Here is a 27,694-nt window from a genome sequence, read left to right on the forward strand (position 1 = left end):
ACAAAGCCTACCTTGCAGAACAAAGGAGTGTTTGCATATCTCATGGACAAAATGCACTCTTTCTTGGTGTCTGTGTGTAAATACAAATAAAAACGGGCATTTTTGGAAAAAATTATGAGCAATTGCACATAACTCCATTTTTGAAGCTCACGTTATATACTTTTGGTTCTAACTTGTCTAAAAATAAGCATCTGGTCATCTGTTCCACAGCTAATGGAAGGCAGAAACGTACAGCAATATTCCCCGGACAGATATTAGAAAGTTCTGCTTAGAAAAATGAAATATTGGAAACCTCAGGCCTTTCTTTTGGGGGGATTTAAGTGCAGTTACATTACACCCTTTCTTGATAGTCTCTTCTGCCTTACTGCTTACAAGGCAGCACACGGACTGACACCAGGTTGGGCCATCCATTCATCCCACAAAAAGCTTTTAGGAGAGCAGTTTGCTGGTACAAATGAACTGAGGGTTTAAGATTGCAGGTTATCAAAAGAAGCTGATACCAAATGATCAGAATTATCAGCAGTGCCTGGGGACAATGAACTCCTAAGAGTGTGGATGGGTTTGCCCCATCTCTTGTAATAGTTAAATAGGACCTGTGCTGTGAAATGAGGTTTTAGCATGCAGAACAGACAGAGACATAAGTAATTAAGTATCAGTACTCTGGAGATTACTTATTTTGAGATAGGATTAGTTAAAGTCCAAACTGCCTGATCTTATTTTTGTGCATGTGTATATTGATTCTAGTCTTTCAGACTGCTGAACAACTTTTGAGCAGTGTTTAGTTGCTTCGAATATTTGTTGACTCTAGAATATCTGAACATATCCGAGGCTAGCAGGTAACTTTTGCACTGTGTGACCCAGGCTGAAAATGCCATTGGTGCTGCTTAGCTGTTGAATATTTCAGAGCTAACCAAGAAATACACACTTCCACTGCTATTTATACCACATTTCCAAAAAAACAGTCAATTTTTGCACCTAAGAAAACAAAAGGATTAGCTGTAGATGCAAAAGCCACTATATCTTTTTGGCATGATATAGAAAGGGGAGGTAGAGCAGATATTGTAAGGTCTGATCATACACTGGGTTGTTATTGTGATATAAAAATAAGAAATGTTTAAAATACAGCTGTTAGCACACTACTACCATCAATATATTGCTTGCTGTGCTACAGAGCAACACAGAAGGCATACACAGAAAGAGGATATTCACCTGCTGTTAAGTGGGCAGCATGGACAAGGATTCGAACTCCTGGCTTCAACTCAAAATGGACCAGGTTTTGGTTCAGTTTCTGGATCAGCGTTTCTGAAATCTGGGAAGGAAAAAAAAACCAAACAAACAAAAAAAAGAGGAAATAAGAAACACATTTGTTTCTTGATCATTGGTTTAGATTGCCAATAGGTGGGTAGGAAATGGAGCTGCAGGCAAAGCAAAGATTTTTGCAGCCTTTCCGAGCACAGATTCCTATCACCTTACAATGAAGGAATTTGGACAGAATTATTTGTGCATGGTTAGCACTGACTGAGCAAAACGGTGCCCTGTCACACCTCTGTGGGAGTAGCCCAGCATCAAAAGGGAATTGAGCCCCAAAAGAATGTTCCACCCACATGTGAAAATGTCCACAGGACCAGCCAGCAGCAGCACATCAGTGAACTCATTCACTGTTCAAGGGAAAAGAAATATTTCATTTGTTAATGTACATTTGCACGTAATAAACAACTTCTTGCTTGTTGAGTGGCCAGTTCCATGAGCTTAGAGGATGTTCATAACATGTGATATACCTGAATAAAAATGAATGGTTTAGATCCTTGACACAGCTTGCAGTTAATTTTCAAGTTCTAAAAGCAAATTTCATTTCATCCAGCTCTGAGTTTCAAGACAGCTGCTCCCTAATCCTTAAATATGTACCAGAACCAGCTCAAATCTGGAAGTGTTTACTGACTACAGAATGTGGCTTAAACAAAATGCATGTTCCATCTCTTCTCATGGGTTACATGCATAACCCACTCTCTTCCATGGGGGAGACATTCCATAGAGCTTTCAGATCACCAGATTATCCTGCCATAACTCTGATGACATCAGTAGACCTCTAACAGAAATGAAGCAGATTACTCCTCCTTTCAGGACACAACAGAAAAGATGAGCATTTGCTGAAATAAGACCCCATTAAAACTGTATTTGTACAGTAAAGAAGCCAAACTGTGGTCCAATCTGTTGGCAAACATGCCTTTTTTTTTAAGTCAGTTCGTTGCAATATGCACAGATCCATTTTTTCCACATCACACTTCATTACATGCAAGAAGTTCCAGGCATGTTGCCATTAAAAACAAAAAATCCAGCTAGATTAATCAAGGAATGGAAGCCTATGGACATGGTGTTGATAGTTTGTTGTGTGTCTTTTGTATGTTCATTTGCCTGATGTTTCATGTATTGAACATTTTCTTACAGCGGAGATCAATTTTCCAATTGAACAGTCACAGTTCTCCAGGCTGGCTTATTAGGGAGAGGTGGTTGGAAAAGTGTAAACACAACATCCCCTATAGCCCTTAATATGCAGCTGCTGAAAATGTGTTTTTATAGCCATAGCAGGATCAAGAGGAATTGTATTCTAGTGCCCACCACTTAATTTAATTTGTTTTAAATAAATCCTTATTCGTTCTCAAAGATTAATGTAAAATTGTCAGAAAAAAAGAACATTCCAATAATTTTACACCATCTTTTTCATGTTCTTCACTTTTGTCTGGTTGAGCTATTTCAGTAAATTCTACCCAGATATGATTAGATGTTCCTTGGCTATCATTCATCACAGTATGAGATTTATCTGCCTCTTTTTTTTTTTTTTTTTTTAACATTCTTAATGGTTCTTTCAATACTCTTGGCTCATACACTTAATTTCTGGCTGCTGATCACTTGAATAGGTGCCTTTGGTCCAATATCAATTTGGCAATAACTCTTATAGACATTTTATTTATATTTTTAAATATATCTCTTTAAAGTTACAATTTATTTCATGGGTGCCAGAATGAGCAGTAAATATATTTCTTCCAATAGCAAGAAAAAATACCACCTGCATTCAAAGAGCCATCTGTTGAGCTCAGAGCAGCAGGGATGGTGACACAAAGATGTGCAGTACATGAAGAATGCCTGGGAAGCAAATTATAGCCCTCTTAAAGGATTTGAGCATATTAATAACCAAGATTGACAACTATAAAAAGTTTCTCATCTCTAAAACTGGAGCAACAGATGCAGACTGATATGCTGTAAACCAGGTACATTAATGGCTCAGGGAACTAATGGGAAAAATATCCTGGCTGTATCCAGTCCTGAACAAAACTTAACAGCTCTCTTCCACAACCCTGTAGGAATTTTCCTTTCTGCTCTGATGCTGCTGGGCAGCTGAGCCTCTGGGAAAAAAAAAAAAAAAAAAAAAAAAAAGAGAAATAAAAAAGCAAATACAAGACAGTAAACTAAAGAAAATAGCCAACCACATTGTACCATTCCTCTTCAGTGCACTGTGATAGCTGCACAAAATGGCAGGGAAACAGCAGATGTAAAAAACATACATGATGCCTTCTATACAAACAGAGGGTTAGTGTGATACATAACTGAGTCTGCAGCTAGCAAATGTTGCTGTGTAGTACTGGGGAATGGCTTCCTCAAGGATTTGGGCAAGAAATGGAAGAATGGGAGAATCTGGAGAAAGTCAGCATGAGAAGGTACAAGAGACTTGGTTGGGCACTAGTGACTTGAAAGGACAGTGAGCTCTCCCCTGGCCTGCCTGAGGGCTCCTGTGGCACTGAGTGAAGAGGCAAAACAGCAGCTGAGGGGTGCTGTGGCTGCCTCCCAGCAGGCAAGATGTGTGTGAGAGAGACATCAACAAGTATTCCTGTCTGGAGGGCCCATGGAAAGGAAAAACAAGAAGGAGAGAGGCAGTAAGGGTAAGTAGTAAGGAAAGGGAAGAACGAGAGAAAGAAGGAGTCACAACAGAAATTTATTATTACTGCATTGCATTTTTACTTGGTTATGAATGAGGACTTGATTGTATGACATCCTGTACAAATTCATCTCAGACTAAAATCATTTGTGCCTGAGACCATCAGTGTCTCAGCAGAGGCTTGAAACAGCCGTAACTGTTCCGAGACTACACACAAAGTGTCAAAACTGGCAGCAGAATGGTTCATTCTGCTCAGAGTATAAAGCATATTTCCTTGGCTCGATTAATACATGTTCTCTCAGTGGCTTTTTGTGTACAGTTTTTTGGGTTGTTTTTTTTTTTTTTGCCTCAGTCTTTGTGGACTCTGAACAAGTGAAAAAAGTGAGTAACAGCCCAAGATCTTCAAAAGTGCCAGAAGTTCTAATGAGAATCAAACATCTGCCTTCCTCGGGCAGCTCTGGAGATTCCTGACACACACTTCTGAGGGAAGAACAGATGCATTCAGACATGCTTTTAAAATGTTTGCTTGTTTGGTACAATATTTTCATTTTTCTTTATGTGGAAAACAAGATTCTTTTCAAAACAGACATACAGAGTGAAAATGCATTTCTGTACTCCTAAAAATTATCTGAAATAGAAACCATACATAATGGCTTACAAAAGCCAGTATTTGAGGTCAGTGAGCAGCTTACATAAACCTCAAGGGCCAAATTCACTTTGGGATTGGACACTGCTCTCTAAAGCTGTACCTGGCAATGTTTGTGGTCCTCACATGGTCCCAACGGGACCTGAAAGGTCCGTCAGGACATTTGCTTTGAGATTGGAGAAGATGTTCCCCTGCCTTTCTTACTATATCAAGTCTATTTCTAGCTCAGTTATCAGACTTTAATCTAGGAGTGGTTCTGACTTGTATAATTTGTTTACAATATCAATAAAGTGTCTTTGAAGTAAATTTCCACAAAATGGCTGATCTCAGTTCAATAAAAAGATTTCAATGGTAAACATTTTGGGGTTTGTTCTTCCCTTTATTTCTGCACTCAAGTGATACCATGGATGCATTTTGGTTTAAAAAGCAGAAAAGGAAACATCAAAGTACTTTGACCTGTTTCAAAAATACCAATGCGACTCCAGTTGAGCAGCCAGACCTTCAGCTAGGGAAGAGGTTGGCCTCAGGCCTCTCCCTCTTCATCTCTCCCTCCTGGAGATGCAACTAACTCAGCTGAAGACAAAACTTCTTAGAATAGCAACCTCCTAATTTATAGTCTTCAAGAGTCTCTCTTGTGAAAATAATTAGCTTTCAGAATTAGTTTTGGTCTTTAACTGAGCCTCATTGACTTTATCTGCTTCATTTGCAGAATTAAGCATGATGTGCAAAAATAATTCAGTAATAGGAACTATTCTTCATATATCATTTTTCATCAAAGGACACATAATGAATAATAATAACAGACAATTTGTGAATGGAAAAAAAAGAGATTCCAATTTAAAAATGGAACAAAACAAAAATTAATTTGGCTTCTCTTAGCATTTTGTCAGATTTAGGACTTTAAAAGAACCATGTGCACCAAAAAGCAGAATTATCACTGAGAAGGGCATTTTCCCATGCCTCGACTGACTTTTGAAACCCCTGGTGTAAATTAGTTTAGATTAATTGAATGTGATTCAACTGTGCCAGTATGCACTAGCTAAGAATCTTGATTATTTTATAGATACTGTGTAAAGATCTCAACTAATGAGTGCTACACTTCTATTCAATTCATTGAGCAAATCAATAAACAACTAAGGAAAGAATTATGCACATTGATTTGGGGGGAAGCAACTTGAACCAGCATTGGGAAAGTGCAGCGGGAGTCAGGGCCAATGTGGATTTCTTTAAACTGTGCCACTTGCTCTGGATAAACTTGGACACTTCACATGGGGCCTCTAAAGCTCGTTTGCCTTAGCACTGGAAAGAGCACAGTCTTATTGACTTACTGACTCCAGCAGGAATTTCTTCAGATCTTTAATGAAAGATGCTAAATTCAAGCTGCTGTTGAGGATCCAGGGACACTGTGAGAGCATGAGGCAGAGGATATTTCTGTGGTTACTCTGGGACAAGAATGGACCAGGAGATATGAACCCAAAGAGAACCTGCACATAAAAGCCAGGATCCATTTTTGATGAACAAAGGCAACCAAAAACAGTCTTGAGAATCAAGGGCTGCTCTGTACACTGAGCAAAAGATGAGAGGGAGAGAGGGCTGATAGTCATGTGGCAGGAGTTAAAGGTATTAAGAGACACACACAGCCTCTCCTACAGCACACAAGCAGCTATCAGGAAAAGCTGGCTAAGGAAAAAAAAGCCCCTGGTACAAGGTCTTTTGGCTCATATTATTCCATTCTCTCCTCACCTGCCTTTACTTCTTAATACTGGCCCAACCTCCCCTAAGTACCCAGTGCAAGACTTCATCATCATTCAAAGGTACAGATATTAAAAAAACCTCTCCTAGTAAACATCAAATGATTTACCCCATATATCAACCTCTTCCTGGAATTTAATTTCCAGGACTGATTGTCACAATTTTCTGTAAGATTTGAAGGCTTTCGCTGTCATAATCTTGTTGCTAAAAATATTGTAGTGATGGACACACCTGAAATACATTCAGAGAAAAGAAAAGTACTGAAAGCAAACGTGCTGAAACACTAAAGCTTAGGAGGGTGGGTGAAAGAAAACCCCAAAATATAAAGATAGAAGCTCCATCAGCTACAAAGAAGCAGATGTAAAACTAAATCTGCTTTAAGGAAAGAATCCCAAGAGAGATATATGCCTACAGGCTTCCTGAATGTCACTCACAATGGTTTTAAATTCACATGAGGTATTTGATCTCTGCAGTTCATCACTGTCCAATTGATATTCAGTCATCCATATCATTTCCTATCTTTTTGGCTGCATACAGATACTGGCCACAGCTGCAAAGTGTTGAGTACAGCTGGCTACCAACCAGCTGATGTTACCGTTTACCAAAGTCTCCATCCTGCTATGTTGCTGAGAGCTCTTCTCAGAGAAAAGATTAAGGGCCTCAAATGCCATTACCTGTTTGCTCCTACCCCTGTTTTGCATTATTTTACAGTAATTTTGAATAGGCTAGTGAAAAGCACGCAAATGTAGAACTAAACAGAAATTCAGGATAACACTGAAACCTTTACTTGATATGAAAACATCACTTCAGAATTCTCATGTACCTTCTGCTTCCATTTAATTTGCCTCAAAGAAGATGCATTTGTTATGCTTGACACTAGCAAACAACCTGGAAAGAAGATAATTTGTCAAATGCATAAATAAAAAGATAACCCCTCAGAATTCTCCTATTGAGTAAAACCATACACTGAAATAAACTGAGCAATTGTAACTGCCCTCTACTGAATTTTAAGTAGAATATTTTCCTACTGAGCATTCCTTTTGAACTGGATTTGTGCTAAAAATAACTCATTTTCTTGAAATGTTACTAATTAGAGATTTGCCTTTCACTGAAGAGAAAGAATTTTGTGCTTTTGAAGCGGCAGATCTGAATTCTGCAACCATCAAATTCACCAAGTCCATCCATGAAGATGGTGTTACAACTGCATTCCAGGCCAAGTGGCCAGTGGCAATTCTGTGTGCCTGTTTTTGCAAGATTTGGGATATTTCAGTGTTGTTGCACTCATAGCATGCAAATCAAAGACCAGTGTTTGACAACTGCCAATTATTTCTACATTTTTAAACAGGTTGGTAGTCTGTTCTCAGCTACTGTTAAATGAAGCAGAGCAATCAAGTGACTCAAATTAAAAAAAAAAAAAAAGGAAAATCACAATACTTTGGTCATAAAAGGTTTTATGAATGTGTTTTGGGATTCTGCAGGATAAAAAGGCCTTTTGATTTTTCAGGAAACAGTGAAGAATAACTTTGCACTGACTAAAGTGGAGTGGATCAAGCACTTTTCTTGTAGTTATGTATTAGGTGGAATTGTCCTATGTTGCACATGGAGAAAACTTCCCCAGACTCACATGCAGCAGCTTTTTTCAGCTGTCAACAGCAGTCAGACTTTTCAAAGATACTTTAGTCTCCCATGGAAAATACTAGGAATGAAGAGTTCATATTTCTAAATGCAAACAGATATGACAATAACTGATTCAATGTATACAGGAAGAAAAATAATTTGGGACACTTGTATGAAAGTGATACATCAAGTCAGGTGGAAAATGACATTTAGCATCTAACCACAGTCTCAAAGAGAGCATGAGACACAAATGCACTGCCCTAATGGAAAACTGCATGGAAATGTACATTTGTCAAGTGAGGTACTACTGCAGTCCTACTACTACTGTATCCAAAAATTCATGGCCTACTGTGTTCAGACTCATAAAATATGAGGGGCGCAAAGGAGTGTTACTGACTTTGACAAATGGGAAACCAAGACCTGGATTTTCAAGGGACAGTGGACATCTAAGTGCCTCTGAAGTCAACGGGAGTTATGTACCTAGAGACCACAGAGTGACTGGACAGAGAGACCTAAAAGTATGTTTACAAAGCCAAATGAGTATGTATCAGATAAAAACAGAACAGCTTAATCCACCTCAAGTGGAAAGAGCAAAATGTAAGCCTCCCATGGTTATTAAATATGAATGATATTAACTGGTAAATGTGAAGGTCCATGAAACCACATACCCCCCTCACTGTTACCCATGGCAGAACAGTGGTCTAGCTCAGGTGATGAAGAAAGGAATCTCTATAATAAAGTGCTTCCTTAAGGAACCTTATTCCATTGCAGTACTTGTGAAAACTATTCCCATTTTATTCCTGGTATACTTTGAAGTTTCTCTTCTAAATTAGAAAAAATAATTCAGAACTGTAACTCCTTTGGGTGTTCCCCTGTGAACCGGCAAACTCACACGCGTGCCTTTGAACAGCTTGTTCCTTGCCCATGAGCACAAAACAGACTTCTACCAGAAAAGAGCACTATGCATCAGAAGTACCCCAGAAGCAACTTAAGCAGCAGCCATCAAAAACATCTGCTTCCAGAACTCATACCAGTGACTTCAAGCATGGGGAGAGGCTGTTGAAAGAGTTCTGAAACACTTTGGGAAAGGCACAGTGAAGGATCACAGCCAAAATGGATGACAAAACAGGAGCAGTATCAAAATACGTGTCAGAGCAGAGGGCAGAGACAACTTTGGTGGCCCTTGGACAGTTCTCACTGAAAGCAACACCATTTTCTACTAGAGTTACTAGGAAGGGGAATGCAGGACCCAGAGACCAGAAAGAAAAACATTCTGGCCATCCTGGAGGGAGCAGGGAAGATACTTTGCCACAGGAAAGAGCTGGCTGCAAATAGTTTCTCTCTCCTCCAAAGGTTACCATTTGGACCCTGCAAGATGCCAGAAATGTTGATGGAATTACACTGAAAATGACATTTCTTGTCCATAAAAAGGGCCATGAGAGCACTGCCAGGGCTTCCTTTCTCCACAGCCACAAAGACTCTGGTTTTACAGGAGAGAAAAAGAGAGGCATAAACAGAGGGAGAAAGAGTAAGCTGCTGAGTTCCGGAGGGGGAGCTGGGTCAGATGTAAATTTGAAAGTTTATGGACTGGCTTCCTTTCCAATTTGTGAAAGAAGCGAGGAGAAGGGGAAATGAAGGAGAAATGGAAGGAAAGATTTTGCAGAGCAGTAAGTCTCCATATTTTTTGTTTAGTACATGGGTGGTGAAAATTGCAGAAGAAAGTCATTTGTCAAAAGGAAAGATGACAGCTAGGAATGCTGAGCAAGGGAAAGCTTAAGAATATGGGTGGCTTGGAGGTTTGAGGCTCACTGCTAAGTTAACATGGCTTGAGCCACGGACATGGAGTATGGAGAGGCCTGAGGAAGTGGTGCCTCCCTAAGGACCAGTTATCTTTGCCTCTGAAATCCAAACTAATAAGCTGAGATACAGCAAAGGAGGCACAAGAGGACATTGTTCAGTGGGGCACATGGCAGTGTTAGGTTATCAATTGAAGTTGATGGCATTAGAGATCTTTTCCAACCTTAACAATTGTATAATTCTACGACATTTCAGGATTTTTGCCCAGCACAGTGTTTTTATCTTTTAGTTACAATCCTGCTAGGCCCATCTGGTTGGTAGGACCTTTTGGGTTTGCAGGGAGACACAGTCCTTTCATCATCATAACTTGCTTTAACTGTTCACAAACAATCCACAGTAGCTCAGCTCCACTTCCAGCACCATCAAGAGGGCAGGCAGATTGTCCAGCCCCATCCCCGTGCCTTAACTTAATGAAGTTCTGAACTGCCTGGGTTTACCACCCAGCTCTGTCCTCCAGTGCTTTCTAGACTCTTGACAGTGTCATAAGCTTTGCTTTATGAAGCTACTCCACAGTTCCTGTTGGCAGGAATCATCCCCTAAATCCTTCCTGGTTTCTTCCTGCTTCCATGAAGTAAACGGGACTTCCAAGGGAGAGACATGACATCATACAGATTTATGCCAAATTAACATTACTTACGGACCACAAGTGGGCATCTAAACTTGTAAACAAAGCTCCAAAGCCCGTTTCCAGTGTTGGGGAGAAAAATAAAACCACCACCAAGAAAACTGCCCAAACCAACCAACTAACCAACCAACCCCCAAAGCAAACAAAAACACAAACCCCACCTCAAAGAGGATGTAACATGTGTAACGTGTACCCCAGTGAATCAGATGCATTTCTACCATAATTATCAGTTCTAACCATATACAAATCCCATATACATACATATATATATATATATCTCATATATATATACACACACACAGAAATGCATAAACAAACACTTCTCCAAGTAATGGACACAATACCTGCTCTAGGTTTGCTGCTGTTCTTTTTTTCTCTCCTGTGGCATCTTGATATGGTAAAATGAAGAGTTCAGCAGATGTGGGCAGGCCAGGGAGCACTGCGACCAGAACATGCTTGCTGGAAATACCTGTAGCCTGGTACACAAACAATGGAGACAGAAACAGTGTGGATGGCACTGAGTGCTGAGAGCTTCTTTGTTAAGGCATCACAGTACTTACACCATGTAGGGTATATCTCGTACGTCTCGTTGGCTGAAATTTTTAAGTTAGGACTTTAATATCCCTAATTTTGACATATTGGACAAAATTCAGAAAAAAAGTACCCTACAGGCATTACTACCAGGGTCACCTCTGGTCTTGCATTTCAGTTGATGCTACCATGACACTACACAACCAGACTGTGAAGTTACTATCCACAAAAGGACTTAGTTTGGCCCTCAGGAAGTTCTGTTAGCCAAAGGAAGGAGAAACATAATTTGACGAATCTTCCTCCATTGCCTTTCTGTTGTGAATTATCCACCAAATGCACTTAAATCTCAAGGTTTTGATTTAGCCTGAAGTTTTCAAGTGCTGAATTTAGTCGGTCACTTTTAAAGTGGTGGAAAAAAGCGCCCTCAGATGTAAGAACAGATCACAGATGAACCACAGAGATTCCCTTGCAGTAAGGACTTGGAAGCCCCTCAGACACTAAGTGGACCTAAATCTCAGGAATTCTTCTCCCTTGTAGTTCAGGAGCAAAGACTTGGAGGAGGTGCTCATTGGAGAAAATGGTGGATGCAGGACAAGGAGTCAGCAAAACTGACTACAAATCACCATTTTCTGAGCTTGTCCTGTGGATAACCCAAGTGTGACTGCTTACAGTCCGGGGAAAACCCTGTGGAGTAATGAAAAGGGAACCCTTCCCCTCCACCACACACCAAGGAAAAGCACATGTCTTTGTTACCTTTTTTTTTTTTTTTGCTTTGTTTTGTAATGTGGATTAAGGAAAAAAACCCTATAAATATATAAAGGTCTCTTATATTCTTTCAGAGTATTCTGTGAAGCCAGAGCTTGCATTATTTGTGTTTGCCTAACAGGTTGCTTTAAGGTGTCAAGAAAAAGACACAGTATTTCCTCCATTTTCGGAGGCTGGGAACAATTTTTCTTTTAAAAGTGGGAGACAGGAGTCAGAAAATCAATGATGCGAGCAAATAATTATGATCAAAACATGAAATAGGGTATTTTGTGATAATATGAAATTATCCCTACTCAGAGTGAAGATCAGATTTTAGTACAGAACCATAATTTTGCATGCAGAATTTTATCCAAGTCTGATGATATTCTGTAATAAGAATACATAATAAAAGTTCATAAAAATTCTATAGCACAGCTATAATTTCCTATTGAATTATTTAGTTATTTGACTCATTTTTATACCATTTTCTTAATTGCTACAGAAATCTACTGGGTTTATCTTTAATTTTTACAAGAACTTCTCACAAAGGCTTGTTTAAGGTTAATCATTTAGCTATATAAAGATGGATAATTAGCTATCAATTTTTATTTTTTTTAATCAAATAACAGAAAGACTGTGTTTTCACTGCTCTGCTTTTGAAATGTAGCCTTGGTACTGTGGTTTTACAATTCTTTTTTTATGGCTTGATTTTGTTTTATCGAGATGTTTATATTCTGAAAATTCATCTTGAAGATAAATGGATCCTTGAATACTTGATACACACATAAATATGTCAGAAGATCAAGCTCCAGAAAAACACTATTTTTTTCTCTTTCCTCCTGTCTTTTAACAAAATCTCAGAAACAATCCAGACAAGTTTGTGCACCTGATTAGTATTCAGTGTTTTCCTACAATTTTTGCACAGATGATGTCACAAATAACATATAAGCTTTCTTAATAACGCCAACAAGCCTTGTGTCCTTTCCAAACCAGAGTATCTTTGATTTAAAGAAGCAGAAACACTATTTCAAACAATTCCTTGCACTATTTTTCTACTGAGCTGAGAAACCCCAGCTGTCTCTTCTAACTCTTCTTACCTCCTCAATTTCAAATCCAAATCTTCAGCCACACTAGAATATTTTTATGACATTCTGTTCCATAGTTAAAAAACAACTTCAGAGCTTCTCTATAGTGTTGATGGGAAAACCAGTATCCAATCCTGCCCTATGAGCCTCATGCTATATGAAGGACTTAAAACACTTGCTGTAGTGCTCTTCTGTATAGTAAAAATGGTTTAATTTTTGGTCTCCTAAGTTTTCTACAGCATATTTGCAATTCCATTAGAACAGCATTGCTTTACACTGAAGGCTGACTCTGAGCACCAGATCATCATAGGATAAGATCATTTCAACCTGTCTAACATTTAGGATGCTGGCCTCAAACTGTCTATTCTCCATTTCTGGGTGGTGGAAAGAAAGATGCACCTTGAGAGAACAGCTGACCCAGTCCTAGTGAAGGAACAAATCAGGAATTAGAACCCTTGTGACAAATGTTATGCACACAGCTTACCTCCACCAGAGCTCTCTTGACTACTCTGCTGATGTCCCTTCTCCACTCTGGGATATCTGGGTTGTAGTCATCAAGGTTCGGAGAGAATGATAACCTCAGGGACTGAAACTTCTCTGCAGATACAATGACAGAGTGGTCAGTAAAGACTGAAATGCCTTAATGCCAAACGAAGGGTCAGAACCTTATGAAACCTGGTGCAGCTCATGTTTTGCTTAATCAATTTGCAGATGGTGCACAGACTGAGAGAGAATCCAGCAGTGTGCCCAAGAGACTCAGAGACATGGAGAATCTGGGAGGTTCATTACTTGAGTGTCTTGGAACCAAAAAAGGTGATCAGTCCTTACTTGAGTGGATGAATAGCACTGCAAAGGGAGCTGCGTTGGGAACGTAAATAAAATGTTACCTTCATTTTGACTTCTGGAGCAAGCAAGCCCTGTGAAGGAAGCTGTGATTGGACTCTCACAGATATGCCCCAAACCCCAGAGATCTTAACTGGAAGGGGACAGGGATAAATGTGGGGAGAGGACTATCCTTGGAAAATGTACTTAATCTCTGTTGCTGTTACCAGAGGTGCCCACATCGATCACTGTCAGCTACAACTGGGATTCCCAGTGGGGTTTAGGCTCCATCTACACTATATGGTATTTGTGTGCCATGACTGCTCCTGATGAATGAGAACAATGTCAAATCAGTACAGATTTCTGTGCAGAACTGCAGCACGCAGCACTGATTTATCTTTCAAGCTGAGCAGCTTTTGTGTGAGTTAAGAGGCCTCTGCTGGCCAAGAAGGGGGAAAACCAGCTTGCAAAACAAACTAACATTTTGACAATCATGTAGGATGATCAAATAGTGATAGAGCACATGAAGAGGGCTCTGGGAAGGAGATCAATGTTCTGCAATCATGTCAGTCTGCACTAATGTCAGTCAGTGGCCTTCAGAGACATTACACTGAACTGGTAACACTGGAATTCAATTTATAATCTCACTCAAAGCATCCTGGAATAAAGACCTCTTGCTGCTGCCAGCTAACCTGGCTCTCTAAATGTTGACTATGGAGAATCATGTGTGAAATAAAAGGGGAAGAACTCACCATACACTGCAATAGTCTTTGTGTCCTGAAGAATGGTGTTTCCTGCTGAGACCTGAACGGTGATGGTGTTCATCCCTTCCACAGAAAATGTGAATGTGATGCTCCCTTCCAATGTGATCAGTGGCTGCAAATACATCATAAAAGGCAAAATTCTGTTAAGTTGGCTGGAAAGGAAGAGCAAAAATGAGTTTGGCTCTCTAACCTATTGGGATGGTTTGGGGAGTTAGTTCCAGACTGGAAATTTCAGACTCAGGAGGGGCCCTGTGACATGGCAGCTAATTTCCTGGAGAGGGCAGACAAATCCCAGACACGGATGTCCTCCTGAAGCTCAAAGTAAGGTACCCATAATTTCCAAAGGAGCTATGTTTTAAGATTCCAGTGCTTGCTTTCCACTTATCATGTTGGTTGTTCTGGAACCCATGTTAAAATGCCCATCTTTGCTCACTCCCCAGAGAGGCCCAGATCCTGATACAAAGGCCTGCAACACTCATTGCTCATCACCCTCCTTTCCCAAATCTAGTTAAGTGCTTTGTTTAAGGTGACTGAAGGGGGTTGTCACAGAACCAGCCAAATTAAGATTTCACAGTTGCTGTTCCATGTTATCCTTAGATACAAAGACATCGTTTTTGTTAACTGCTGATCCTTAAGAGGACATAGATCCCTTTAGATCTATGTCCTCTCAATCAACCAATTATCAATGAGTTGTGTCCTCCAGCAGTCTCTGCCTTAACTTCTCTTTTCACTTATTAATAAACTCTGGGTGAGATCTTCAAAGCACCCAATATTAAGTCAAACTGTTGCCATTGTAGTCTAGAGTAAAACTCTCACTTCAATGAGAACAGAATTAGACCAACCCTGATCACTTACAAGTTTAGGAGATCAGAGGGAAGGTTAAAAGGTGACAATCACAGCCTGTAAGTACCTCTAGGGGGAGATGATTGCTGATAGTACAGAGAGTTCTTTAATCTACACAAAAAGGCATAACAAGATCTAACAGCTTGAATCCCAGACTAGATAAATTCAGACTACAAACACAGTGCATGAGTTCAAAGCTCAGGATAATTAGCTGTGGGGAAATAGTTGGAGGAGATGGTCAGAAGGAGAAGAGTGCATTTCCTATCATCTGAGGAAAATTATTAACGCAAAACAACACAAAGTCAGGTTCTGCCTTAGTCACAAAGAGTTAAATAAAGCAGAAGGTACTGATCAAACTCTCCAAGCTGCATTATACAGAAGAGAACCATGTGTGATTATGAAGGTCCCTCTTGGCTCTACAAAATCCATGACAACTTCTCCCCTCACAAACTAATTAGGGTTTCTGGGTACTTCAGCCACAAATTTATGTGAAGTAACAGTGTTAATGTCTGTGAAGATTTACCAAGACTGCAAGCACAGAGGCAGCAGAATGTGATGGATGATACTCTCATATCTGAGCAGAGCCCAGGGGCAGGGAAGTGTGTTGGGGAACCATTTCATCCACCTGTAGTCAAAAGGTGCTTTTGCACATGTGGTTTAGCATAGGGTGCTGGAGCTCAGCATAGGTCAGTTCCAGGGATAAAAACAGGTTCAGCTTGAAAGGTTATTTTCCTAAAAAAACCTGCCAAAGTCCCTTCTTTTTTTTCTTGTTACTGAAGAAAGGAGGGTAAAGAAAAACAGTAGAAACTCTTCCAGATTTTGTTTAACTATGTTCACCTTGGATGGAATTAAGGAAAAAAGCTATTGGCAACTTGCATGAAATAGCAATAAACCCTGCAGCTAAGTCACAGCTACAAACACAAAGCACTACTTAGTTGGTACCTCAAAGAACCATTAGTATCCTAATCTTTGTTTTCTAATTTTCTTGCATAGATGACTACATAGAAGCATTCCCACATCCCCCTCTCCTTTCCTCTTCTGTCAGAGAGCTCCTCCAGGATTATTTTGATCTCAATCAGGAATACAAACCTCTGTGCTGTTCCCAAACCACCAGACGTAAGTGAGTGTTCCCACTTGGCTTGGCCACAGCACTGCTGTGGCGTTGATCTCCTTGTTCTTCGTGGTGACAAAGGGTAGAGATAAGTGAACGTGTTCCAAGGGGCCTGCAGAAACAGAAGCAGCAGGTGAGTCCTCCCTCCATCTGAAAAGTCAGCCTGGGTAGGATAGCCACCAAAAGTCTTCCCTGAATCACCGTGGCACATGACAGAATGTTTTGGCTTGGTACCGTTTCTAGAGACAAAGGCTTAAATCTGTACCTCAGAGAAGAGGAGCCACCCCTACACCTGGAGCTGAAAAACCTGGACTCTATACTTCATGAATGTCATATAGTGAGGAGCTTATATGACTTTAAAAACAGGGACAGAGCCCTGTTGTGTGAATATGGCCTTCCCTGGGAAGACGTAAGAATATGCAGGACAAATGGCTTCAGCAGACATGAAGCATCTCTGCTTGAAAACTGCTAAGTTTGGTGAACTTCAGCAGAAACTGTTTCTGAGGGCAGCTGTTCACTGAGTGTCTGCATTTTAATGGTACCTTATACTCCCTCCTTTTCACCAATAAACTCCTTTATTTCTTCAGTATAAACAGAACATAATTCATTCGACAAGTGACATTATGCCCAGGGTTACACATTTCCCATCTTCTGGAAACAGATGGGTCTTTGTTGTTAAATCTTGTTCTATAGATTATTTTTAAAATGTGTTCTGACTGTTCACTAAGAGAACAAAGCAATTGTCCTGTGTGACAGGGAAAGAAAAACAAAGAAACCTCAGGTGACATGGGGACATGGGTTCCTTAAACAAATTAAGGCCACATCTACACGTCCTCTATCTGTGAGCACCCCAGTGATGAGAACCACAGCCACAGCCTTGCATTGTTCATATGGGGTTGAGATGCATTGCCAGAGAATTTTATTTCCAGGGAGTATCTTTCAGGATACATCCCATGCATGAATCACCACTTAGACCTTGCTTTTCAACCTAAATGAACTCCACACACTATGGAGAAAGCATCCTGTGTAACACCATAGGCAGAGAGAGGGAAAAAATCTCCAAAATCAGACTGTATAAACAATGCCAGAAAAAGGACCAGTGTTCCTGATCTATTACTGAAATGCATCTTTCTCTGGGTTGTAGACACAGCCATTGCTTAACGTGAAGCAGCCCAGTTAAGTTATCCATTATCAGATTCACCAAAGACTGCTATACATGAGACCATGGCTTATTTTGCCTTTTATATGCAGCAGTCAACACTCTTGAAAATTCATGAGATGCCACAACTTCACCCTTATGTTTTTAATGGCATCCTTCTGCTCAGATCCATTTCCATCACCAGGCTGTTCCTGCTGTCAGCAAGACCCCAAGACCTGAAAAACAGCAATTTCCCCAGCTTAATGCAGTGGCAACTGTAACAATGGAGCCCACGAAAAGTCGGATACACTCCAACATAACTGCATCACTGCTCTGAACAGATCTCAAACGATCCTGCACAGCAGAGAGTGCCCAGAACCTCCTTGGACCTTCCCCCATATGCTGGCTAGGAAGGAATATGGAAGAATGGCTCAAGCAACCCAATTCTGCCTGAGCATTTCCCAGCACAGCTGGGTCAAGGAGGCTGAAAAGCTGAGCTGTTATCTGGCCAGCAGATGGGGATAGCTCACTCTGGATAGGCCTTCCCTGTAGGAGACTGCTTTCTCCCAGGTAACTTTGAAGAGGATTCAAGAAAATTAATTTGTGAGCTTCATGCAGGGCCATGGAGGCTACAGGCTTTCACCTGTATCAGGAAAAAAAACTGTGTGCAAGCTCCAGACAACTGAAAGAGAGAAGCTTCTCAAAAGTCTCACTTGCACAGGCAATGTTATTCTGAAGCATCCAGGCAAATCCATAACTAACTTTCCAGAAGCAAATGTTGACATGTCAGGACAGCTAAGAGACAGGCTGTTGGCTTGAGCAGTTTACACACAACAGTTTATATTGTCCATGCCACTCAAAATGCTCCTGTCTCACAATAATCTGCATTTCTGGATCCCTGGGCCAACTGCAGGAAAGGTGCTGCTGCTGTGCACTGGCCACATGCTGCAGCAGGATGAGGAGACCATGGGATGAAGGCTTTACTTTTACCTTTGAGATCACAAGCATTGAGGTTTGGTGCCTGCAGCTTTTTCCTGCAGGAAAAGTGCTGGCCACAGGTAGGGAAGGTGCTGGAAGTCCCAGACCTGACTGCAAACATTCACGTATTAACCCTGTAATGAGGGATGACCCAGTCTGTAGTCCTTCCCAAAACTCTGGATGGTCAGGCTGCACACTGCTTTTCTGTGGATCTTACAATACAGCGTGTGTGTGTCTAATTTAAGGACAGATATTTTTGCAAAACTCCCAAAGGCCAAGCTCCAACACCCCAAGCAGAGTACTCAGCAGAGGGCTGAGTGGCAACACAAGCATTCAAAAAGGATTTAGAAGCTTTTGTGGATCAGGGTGTTAAGACTCTGGAGGGGGCTGGATTTACTGTACATCTCTGTCCTCAGAAAGCCTATTGCTAGTCTGAGCGGCACCATGCTCATTTGTAACCTGTTTTAAGTCTCTAATTCTTGTCATGTAGAGAAAGGTGAGACATATCCCTTAGAGCTGTCACTTCTCCAGGGAGTCTGGCACATAAAATCTGGGCCTGGCTGCAATGATCACTCAGTGTTTAAATCCTGTGCTGGTATTACCTATGCAAAACACAGAAACATACACTATCAGCTGCTAAGTCACACAAACAAATCTGAATATTGTTTATTTCTAGTACAGCTTAAACAATCAAAATGGTTCATAAGCCTTCAGTGACTCAATAAAATGAATTAGAACAGCTGTAGACCAGAAAGACACTATGAGTGAGTGAAGGCTGGACACCTGCCAGCCAAAGGTGTTTTTGAAAGGGGACATTCAGGGAGATATTTGCTCCTGCTCCTCTAGTCCTCCTTCATAAAAATCCTATCTCCCACAGTCATACCTCCCACTGTTCCATCTGTTGATACAATGGTGCTCCTCTAAAGAGCTGCTCTCCTACCCTGAAGAGGCAGCTGCTTTCATGCTGTATGAACTAACCCCAAAACTAGAGGTAAAGTGTAGGCAATGTGCTAAATCATCTGAACGATATGTGGAGTTAATTTGGTAGAGGGTAAACAGTATTTCTGTAAACACAACTTCATGTTTTGGAATTTCCTCTTTTCTCACTTAGTCTGGCACAGAGGCACACAGTTGGAAATATAAATAATAAACAGAAAACCCACACTGCAAAAAGAAAATTATGGCCCCAAACAAAATGCATTAGGAATGTTACAGAATTTCAAAAAATAGGTTGACCCTTTGGCTTCATAACCATGTGCTAGAATAAATAGCAAAGAATTCAATGTTCATTTTATCCGAGAACTTCAGATACATTTCAGTTTTAAATCAGACACATATAAAGTATAAAAATGTTAAAAAAAAAAAAAAACAGCAGAAAAGCAATGTCAGGATGATATTTTTTCTTGCAATACTATTTAATACAAAGATTTTTGGTTTCTATGACAACAGAAACACTGAAATGCACTGGTTTCCATCCCAGAGGTGGGTGTTTCATCAGAGGGCAAAACATGCACAAAATAAAATTCAAAGCTTTTAAAAGTCATTAAAGATCCCTGAGTGTCTTTGTTGTTCTGGAAGTGTTAAGCTTGCTAATGAAAATGCATTTCAGCAAGGGCTGGACAGTCCTTTGAGGTGTCCCAATTTAGACTAGCCAAAATTAGAGGTAGGACATGGTTTAAAAAGCAGAAGTTAATGGCTGGACTCGATGATCTTAGAGGTCTTTTCCAACATTAATGAATCTATGTTTCCTCTCAGTATGGAATCAACAGTCTGTCTGGAGGACAGGTGAACCCTCATCATATCCCACCACTCTGGACCCAGCTGCCAAATTCCAAATGTCACTTCTAGCTACAAGTAATAATTTGTGAACAACAGAAGCTGTCAAGGGGTATGAACATACATACATGTTACATGCAGGTAGAGGACAGCGCTGTCAGAACCCAGGCTGTTTTCCACCAGCACTGTCACTCGGAATATGCCCACGTTCTGGTAGATGTGCTTGATCCCATCTTCTGTTGAGCTGAGATTGGCATATGACACAGCGATGCCGTCTCCAAAATCCACCTGAATGAGGGATCTCTGGAGGTCTCCCTATGGTGAAAGAGAAAGGATTGAAACAGACTCTGTTTGGCTTTTGAGAGACGGGATCAGTGAGGTGTCCAAGAGACCAGAATGTAGTAAAAAAGTCTGATGGGCCAGAGGAACAGCGTGCACATGAACAACCATGGCTGCTAAAGATCCCTCCCTTTCATGTAAGATGCAGTATCTTGCCTTACCTTTCAACATCCTCACTGCCTAGGAGATCCCCCTCTGGCTCTGCATGGTGCTCATGCTGGCTATGGTCACATATGCTGGCTACTGCTGTGGAGCACCACCACAGCCTGGTGCACTGAAGCAGTGGCCACTGTCTGGAATGATGGGAAACTAATAGCTGGGGGAAGTTCATAGAATTTCAAAGGAGATTTCATTTATGTTGGGTTTGTTTCTTCTTCCTTTTCTTTTCTTTTTTTTTTTTTTTCCCTCTTTTCCTTTGAGACAGAAACATTCCTCTGGACATCCAATTCCCTTTCTGGAATGAAAGGTAGGCATGTGAATGGCTGGCATCAGGCAGGTTTCCGCACCAGAAAGAAATATGTGAATGCATGTGACTATAAGAGGAAATTGTAACAGAAGTTTTCTATTCCTCATGTTCTCTCAGGCTTTTTATAACTTGTTGTGAAGGCAGAAATAGTGGAGGCTTGCCTGAATGGAAAGCAAAAGGAGCAGAGCTATACCTGATAATGGCAAGAGCAACAGATTTTCCCAGACACTCTCTTTTAATAGACTGAAGCTTTTTTTAACACTGCCCTGGCACCCTGCTGGAAGCTCTGTTGCTTCCAAATAGATGAGACAAAAATAACAGTGTTGCTCTGTTGTGGAGAATCCCAGACTGAAGGTGTGGCAGGGGAAATGATCTTAAGTACAGAGTTATGACCTTTGTTGACCTATTTGAAAGATGTGCAGCTTCAAACATGATGCAGTGCTTTGGGCTGTACTGGGTGTCTGTTTGACTGAGCCAACAGAAGCCACCAAATGTGATGTGCTTCCATAGCCAGAAGTGAACATGCATGACCTCTGAACCTCTTTCAGAGAGGGACTATATTATCTCAAGTCCAGTGCTGACTCAGATCAAATACAGAGATCTCTGAAGTACCCTTCGATACTCTCCCACTTCCTCCAGGTCCAGCATCATTAGGGCTTTAGTTGTTTTTCTTACTCAAAAGGAGATGATGTCTTTGAACAGTAAAGCCATACTGCTGGGACAAAAGCTTTTCACGTGGTTAAAACTGTGCCACCATAGTGCCCCTGCTGGGTTTATCAGCTCTGAGGATATTCGAGGTCATGCAGCTGAAGCCTGTTTCAGGTCGTGAAATATTCCTGCACATATTTGAGGCAGCAGCAGAAGATGAAAAGGGTGACAGCCTTTTAGAGTAGCCTTATTTCTGCAAGTGTCAAAATTTGTGTTCTAATGAACCTTTTTTTCCTCTTGTCTTCATTTTGTCCATAGCCATGAAACTCATGCTGTCTACAGGTGTAGCCAGGGAAAGGAGCCATTTCTAAGGCATGCAAGATTTAGACTTCAGTTCTAGGTAGAGAAGATGCTGACAGAAACAACTGAAAATATAATTAGAGGAGAGCTTCAGCTGCTGTTCCCTCAGTCTTTTTCATTTGTCTTGGCCTTTCCTGTTTTAAAACCCTTTGAACATTTTCCATTGAGTAAGATCCAGGTTATAACACTCCTCTGAAAATGCCACATTGTGAAAAGCTGACATTTAAAATTCTAGCTTAGGAAGTGGGAGAGAAAAGTCAGGAAAACAAAGAGACTGTGTTTTGACTTGTTCTAATATTTTATCTGTGCCAGGTAAGAGCACGAGCAGAGCAAGACAGGAAGAGAAAGCAGATGAGCCAAAATCCAAACTTTTCCCACACGGCCCACACCTGATTTAGACCAACCCAGCTGTCACTGTCTCTGTCTCTGGCATCTCTCCAGAGCTGCTTGAAAGAGATTGTTTTACCAAGAGAAGTTCTGTTCTGCAACAATTTGATGTATACTGTACATCTTGCAAAAACCCCTCCTGCTCCTTTTTCCAGCTTCTCCTTTTTATTTTGTCAAGTTCAATACCCCACAATAGGATTTTTCTCAAGCTCTTAGCCCAATTAAGGCAGACACGTTCCTGCATTACTTGCAGGAGACAGACACTGCTGCTGTTGGAGTGCTTTCATGGATTAATTAATTGTGTCTTCTTTAGATTAACCCCCTTCTCTGCAATATGCACAAGCTTGGATAAAACCTCAAGTACACTGCAATCTTGATAAAGGCTTTTGTGCAGCACAAGGCTTAAAGCATATGCTGAACCTCATGAACTTTCAGCCTGAAAAGAATCCCTCATCATTAAATTAAAAACAAGTTTCCCAAGGCCCCATATTAAACCTTTTACCTAATTAGACAACATTAGTTACTAAAATGTAAATCAGAAAATTATTATTTTCTAAGGGATTTTCTCATTGAACATCCAGGTTTTTCTCAAGCATACATAAAATATCCCACTCTCCCTCCTTCCTGGTCCTCCTTCCTGGTCCTGCCTCCTAAGCCAAGTGCACCTTCTTCCTGCATCTTGACAAAAGGAGCCTAGAATGCACACAAGACCTAGATATTACCAAAAAACTCTGAAGCTTCCTGCGTCATCCAATACAGTTTGCAACAATATTTTTACATTTTGATTACTTTTATGCAGCTCTCAATATTTTGATGGATGTAAGACCCACCTAGCAGGATTCTCTCTCTCAAACACACCACTGGAATCTTGCCCTGAGAGTTGTTAATAATGCATTTTCCTTATTGACTTTGAGTATTTGTATCTAAATGGAAGTATTAAAAAATGGAACAAACACAGCTCAAGCTTTTTAGCTTTGGTTCCCATGTTTCAGATTTCATTTTTAAGTCTTCAATTATGCACCAACTTGTGTGTCTTCCTTAGAGATGTTGACAATAGATTTAATTATCCTTTGCAAGAAACAGACACTGCTGCTGTTGGAGGGTTTTTATGGATTAATTCATTGTGCTTTCTCTAGATTAACCCCTTTCCCTCTTTGGCATTTTCCTGTCACCAAAAGAAATCATTCATCAAAGATATTTTCACTGGAAATGCGTATCTACACACGGCATACCTTTAGCCTGGATCCATAAGTATATTCTTAATTTTTAACAGATATTTAAATCCAGCTTGATCAAGAACTGAAAAACATGCTTTCCCATTTAAATCCCTGCTTTCAGAGAGATGGCCTTAATTTTTCAAATCAGAAACTGAATAGAAAGGTGTCTTATAGCAGGGCAAATAGCTTGATACTTTTAACATATGCTTCTTTTTCAACACCAAACAGTGAATTGTACTGATCACATCATTCATCCTGACTGCCAGTTGTGCCAGCTGAACTCAGCTATGAGCTCTTTTTACAGTACTAGATCTTCTGTGCCCCACAGGAATCAATAACAGCCTCTCAGGATTATGCAGAATAATTCAGCTTGTGTGACTGGAAGAGCATTACAAGACTGTAGTGCTGTGTATCATTAGGAAGGCAAGGTCCACTTTCATACATTTTCATGGAATTTCGACAGTGAATTTAAAAATGCATGAAAGGCTCTGATTTCTCCCAACCAGCTTGTCATCATCAGAAAATGCAATTATAATTCAGATGACAGTGGTACGGGGGAGGGTACATACTGATCCTTCATTTATGTGTTATTACAGGAGTGTAGTGTTTTTAGCAAGATAAGCAGCTGTGATTCAGCATGTGCATTGAAAGTTAGGATGAAGGTTTCATATTTCTGTAATCATTACTAACAAACTTGTGATATCAAAAGAGGGAACACAATGGGATACCGCCAAAAAAAAAAATACAGACTATGCTTTTAATTGCTACTAGCTTTGCATCTTTAATTTGAGTACATCAACAATCAAAACAATTCTAATGCTAAGCTCATCTCCAGAAACTTCAGCTGAGCTGAATACTGAACTGCACCAAACAAGAGTGCTGAGGTAGGAAATGTTAATGGCATTGTACCCCCAGCAGGATCCCCAAGCTCATTAAATGTACCCGAGACACAGTGTACCTTGTACAGCCATGTATCAACATCGTCATTACAGAGAGCCACGTCAGTCTTCAGGAAATTCAGGGCTTCATTTATATGTTCACGTGGTAAGAGAGAGTTCTCTGGATTTATGAGCATTCACTGTGCAAATGCAAGGCATGGGGGGATATGAGGCAGAAAGCAAAGGTCTGTTTTCAAATAAAGGGAATAGAACATCAGAAAGTTTAAGTTTCTCACTCAAGGTCATGCAGAAGGAGCTCAGAGTGTGGTTCAGGAATGAGTTCAGATTGCCTGAATTCTAGCCTGTGGCCTGAAATGTAGGAACAAATTAGCTGTCCTCACACTTTAGTCTAATCCAAACATCACACAGCAGCAGCAAGTAGTTCAAAGCAAGCCAAAATCTACTCCCAGTGGAGTGACTTTGCCAAGTGAGAACTGAGGCAGACCTGGAATGTCAAAGACTTTTGGCTGTCATTTTATCAAGATAAAAAATAAATTAGAGGAGGCAGTTTCTCTGTGAATTATCTGTAATGAAAGTCAAAGCCCTGAACCTTCCTGCCCCACCAAATGTCTTTACGATCCATTTCCTCAGCAAAGACATGTGAGCAATCAGATGAAACAAGCTGGAAAGCCATTGTGCTGAACAGCATTGCTCTGGAGGCTGCAGCTTTCAGCGTCTCTGCTGAAGCAGTACAGCAAGCACAAGTGTCTGATGTTCATACAAGCAATTCTAACATACAAATAACAATTGTGGTTGTGACAGGCAAGAGACCTACATGGCCACGTGATCAGGAAGGCACACAGAAACAGCACACACTTAATAAAATCCCTCCATTTTCTACAACAGAGAAGCAAAACATGCCAAGGACATTGGGTTGAATAACTTTAGCAGGAAAAGTGCCTTTGTAACTTTGCATTTTCTTTTGTTGCTGTTCAAAAATAAAGCAAGGATTCAGGTTTTTAGACTAAGAAGTAACTCTGTTTAAGCTTTAAACTGGCAGTATTTTTAGGCAATGACAAATTTGCTTTTAAGCATAGCTACTTTTCTCATGTGCTGTCATGTAATGACAAAAATGCTGCTGGTATTCCACTTATCTCCATGGAAATTTAAGAGCAAAATTCCCAGCTTAAGTATGATGATTTGCTTATTAAACAATTCCAAAATACTTCATAAAATGCAACACATGCTAGTTAGGTAAAGGAAATATTGATGCTTCCTGGTTATGGTCACCCAGTGAAAATATCATGATGATTATACCCAGATTAATTGGACAAGTAGCTTGGCCAAACCTTCCCAATAAAGGGACCATACATAGTAAGTGCACGGTGACCTTGCAAACAGTTTTGAGGAAGTCATACAGAAATTCTAAAAGGTGACAGGAAGACTTAGATCACTTTTAAAAGAATTCTTACATTCAGATGATTTAAATATGACCTGTTGGTTAGGTTTGCTTTTAATGATATTTATATGCTGCCAGATATAAATGCTTCACAGAAAAATTTCATGTGAGTCAGGGTTAGAGAAACTGGGCCAGAACCCCAGCTCTCAGAAATCAGCAGTCCTCTGTGTGCTCCTGGGTTTGGTTCCTGCCCTTCCTCCACTCACACAGACTTCAGTGATGATTTTCTTTCGTGTCTTCTTCAATAGCAAAACACTTGTGAATGCCTTGTCCTTGTTTCTCTTCGGGCATCTTTTGCTCACATTGTGTTTTTGTCAGAATACACAGTCGTGGCTCCCAGAATCACTGCAAGCACAACCAGGCTCCACAAGGAACCACTGTGCTGTGGTTCCTGCCCCTGAATTCCACACCTGAGTGAAAACATCAGCTTTTCACTGCTGCCGTTTGTCTCTCCCTGCCCTCTTAGCAATCTGCCCCACTACAGAGATACAGTGAATTTTCAGGGCCTCCAGTGAACCTGCTTCTGCAGTTCGTACCTCTTTTCAGACCCAGGTGGATTCCTAGATGGAGCAGAAAGTCCTAGAAAGATAACAGGAGTACAAATCTCAAACGAACTCTTGTACCTTGGCTCACCAGCTTCTCTTTTTTTTTGTCTTTTTCCTGCAGATCAAGTGGAACATGGGCATGAAAAAAGAGAGCCGCGAGGCTGCAGTGTATGAAACAGCTCTGCAGATTTGAAGGCTTCAAACAAACTGTCTCAGAGGGATACAGGAGATGTTAAGATGCAAAGGGAAAGGCCATTGCTTTTTCACACCCTAAAAGATAGCAGCTGTCACTCACACTAAAGGAGGAGTCCTCACCAGGGTGTAGCACTCGTAAAATATTGCCCACCACTCCGGGGGGGCAAGGGTTGAATAGGACACACTTTTTTCACATGCTGTTGGGGGAAAAAAATGCACAAGGTGACATATCCAGCCTTTTTTAACTTGACTGATGCCTTCCCTTCAGTAAAAATGGAGCGGCACAGATTTTTTGGATACTGGAGATCCTGGATTGTCCTGTGCTGTGTACCTGCCCAGGGCAGAACTAACTAGAAATTGGCAAATTCTTGTCTTGTGATACCTCTGCCTTGTATGCAAGGGAAAGAAACTTCCCTTTGAGAAGTGGGGTCAGATTAAACAATCTCCAGAGAACCCTCTCAACCTCAATTATTCTGTGAAATCAATATCAATTTTATGAAATGTTCTTTTGCTCTTTTGATGGGTTGTTTAACTTTTCTAGTGAGTGGTGTGATTTTTGTTACTGAAACAGTTACATTGGTAAATGGTTTAGTCTATATACACTTTTGCTGCTACAACTACATTTTATTCCCCTATAGCTTGCACATAACTGGGAAAATATTCCTCTTTGTTGAATATTTCTTCTGTTCCAACACCCACACAAAGTCATTGCCAGATTGGGTAGAATTCACCCAAAGGTTTTGTTGGTTGCTCTTTAAGTTGACAAATCTAGGAGCAGGAGGTCAAGATTCATCTAACAGGGAGAGCAATTGGAAAGGCTGGAGGCTGATCAATACTGTTTCAGCCCTCAGAGCGATTCCTAACCTCTTCCTTATCAGATATACTGGAAGAGCTCCCTTTAGATCTCCTCAGAACTGACTCACTCACTCATCAAAACATACATTCTGTACTCCTTGACACCCAGCATGAGAGAGACACCA

The 27,694-nt window shown here is 40.6% G+C and overlaps 1 protein-coding gene across 1 annotated transcript in view; it reads right to left on the bottom strand.

The window, feature by feature from the left end:
* Positions 1-27,694, bottom strand: part of LOC309575411 (VPS10 domain-containing receptor SorCS1-like) — a gene marked incomplete at both ends in the record, with an annotated part of 262,002 nt that overhangs the window by 5,480 nt on the left and 228,828 nt on the right. Inside the window, 6 exons of the mRNA XM_082285827.1 lie at positions 1,210-1,309; positions 10,773-10,904; positions 13,273-13,385; positions 14,363-14,486; positions 16,307-16,440; positions 20,349-20,535. Of these exons, the coding sequence (XP_082141953.1) occupies positions 1,210-1,309; positions 10,773-10,904; positions 13,273-13,385; positions 14,363-14,486; positions 16,307-16,440; positions 20,349-20,535 (790 nt within the window). The remainder of the gene's footprint in view (positions 1-1,209; positions 1,310-10,772; positions 10,905-13,272; positions 13,386-14,362; positions 14,487-16,306; positions 16,441-20,348; positions 20,536-27,694) is intronic.

This window comes from Coloeus monedula (genome assembly GCF_965178545.1).
Source record: "Coloeus monedula genome assembly, chromosome: 8".
NCBI lineage: Eukaryota > Metazoa > Chordata > Aves > Passeriformes > Corvidae > Coloeus > Coloeus monedula.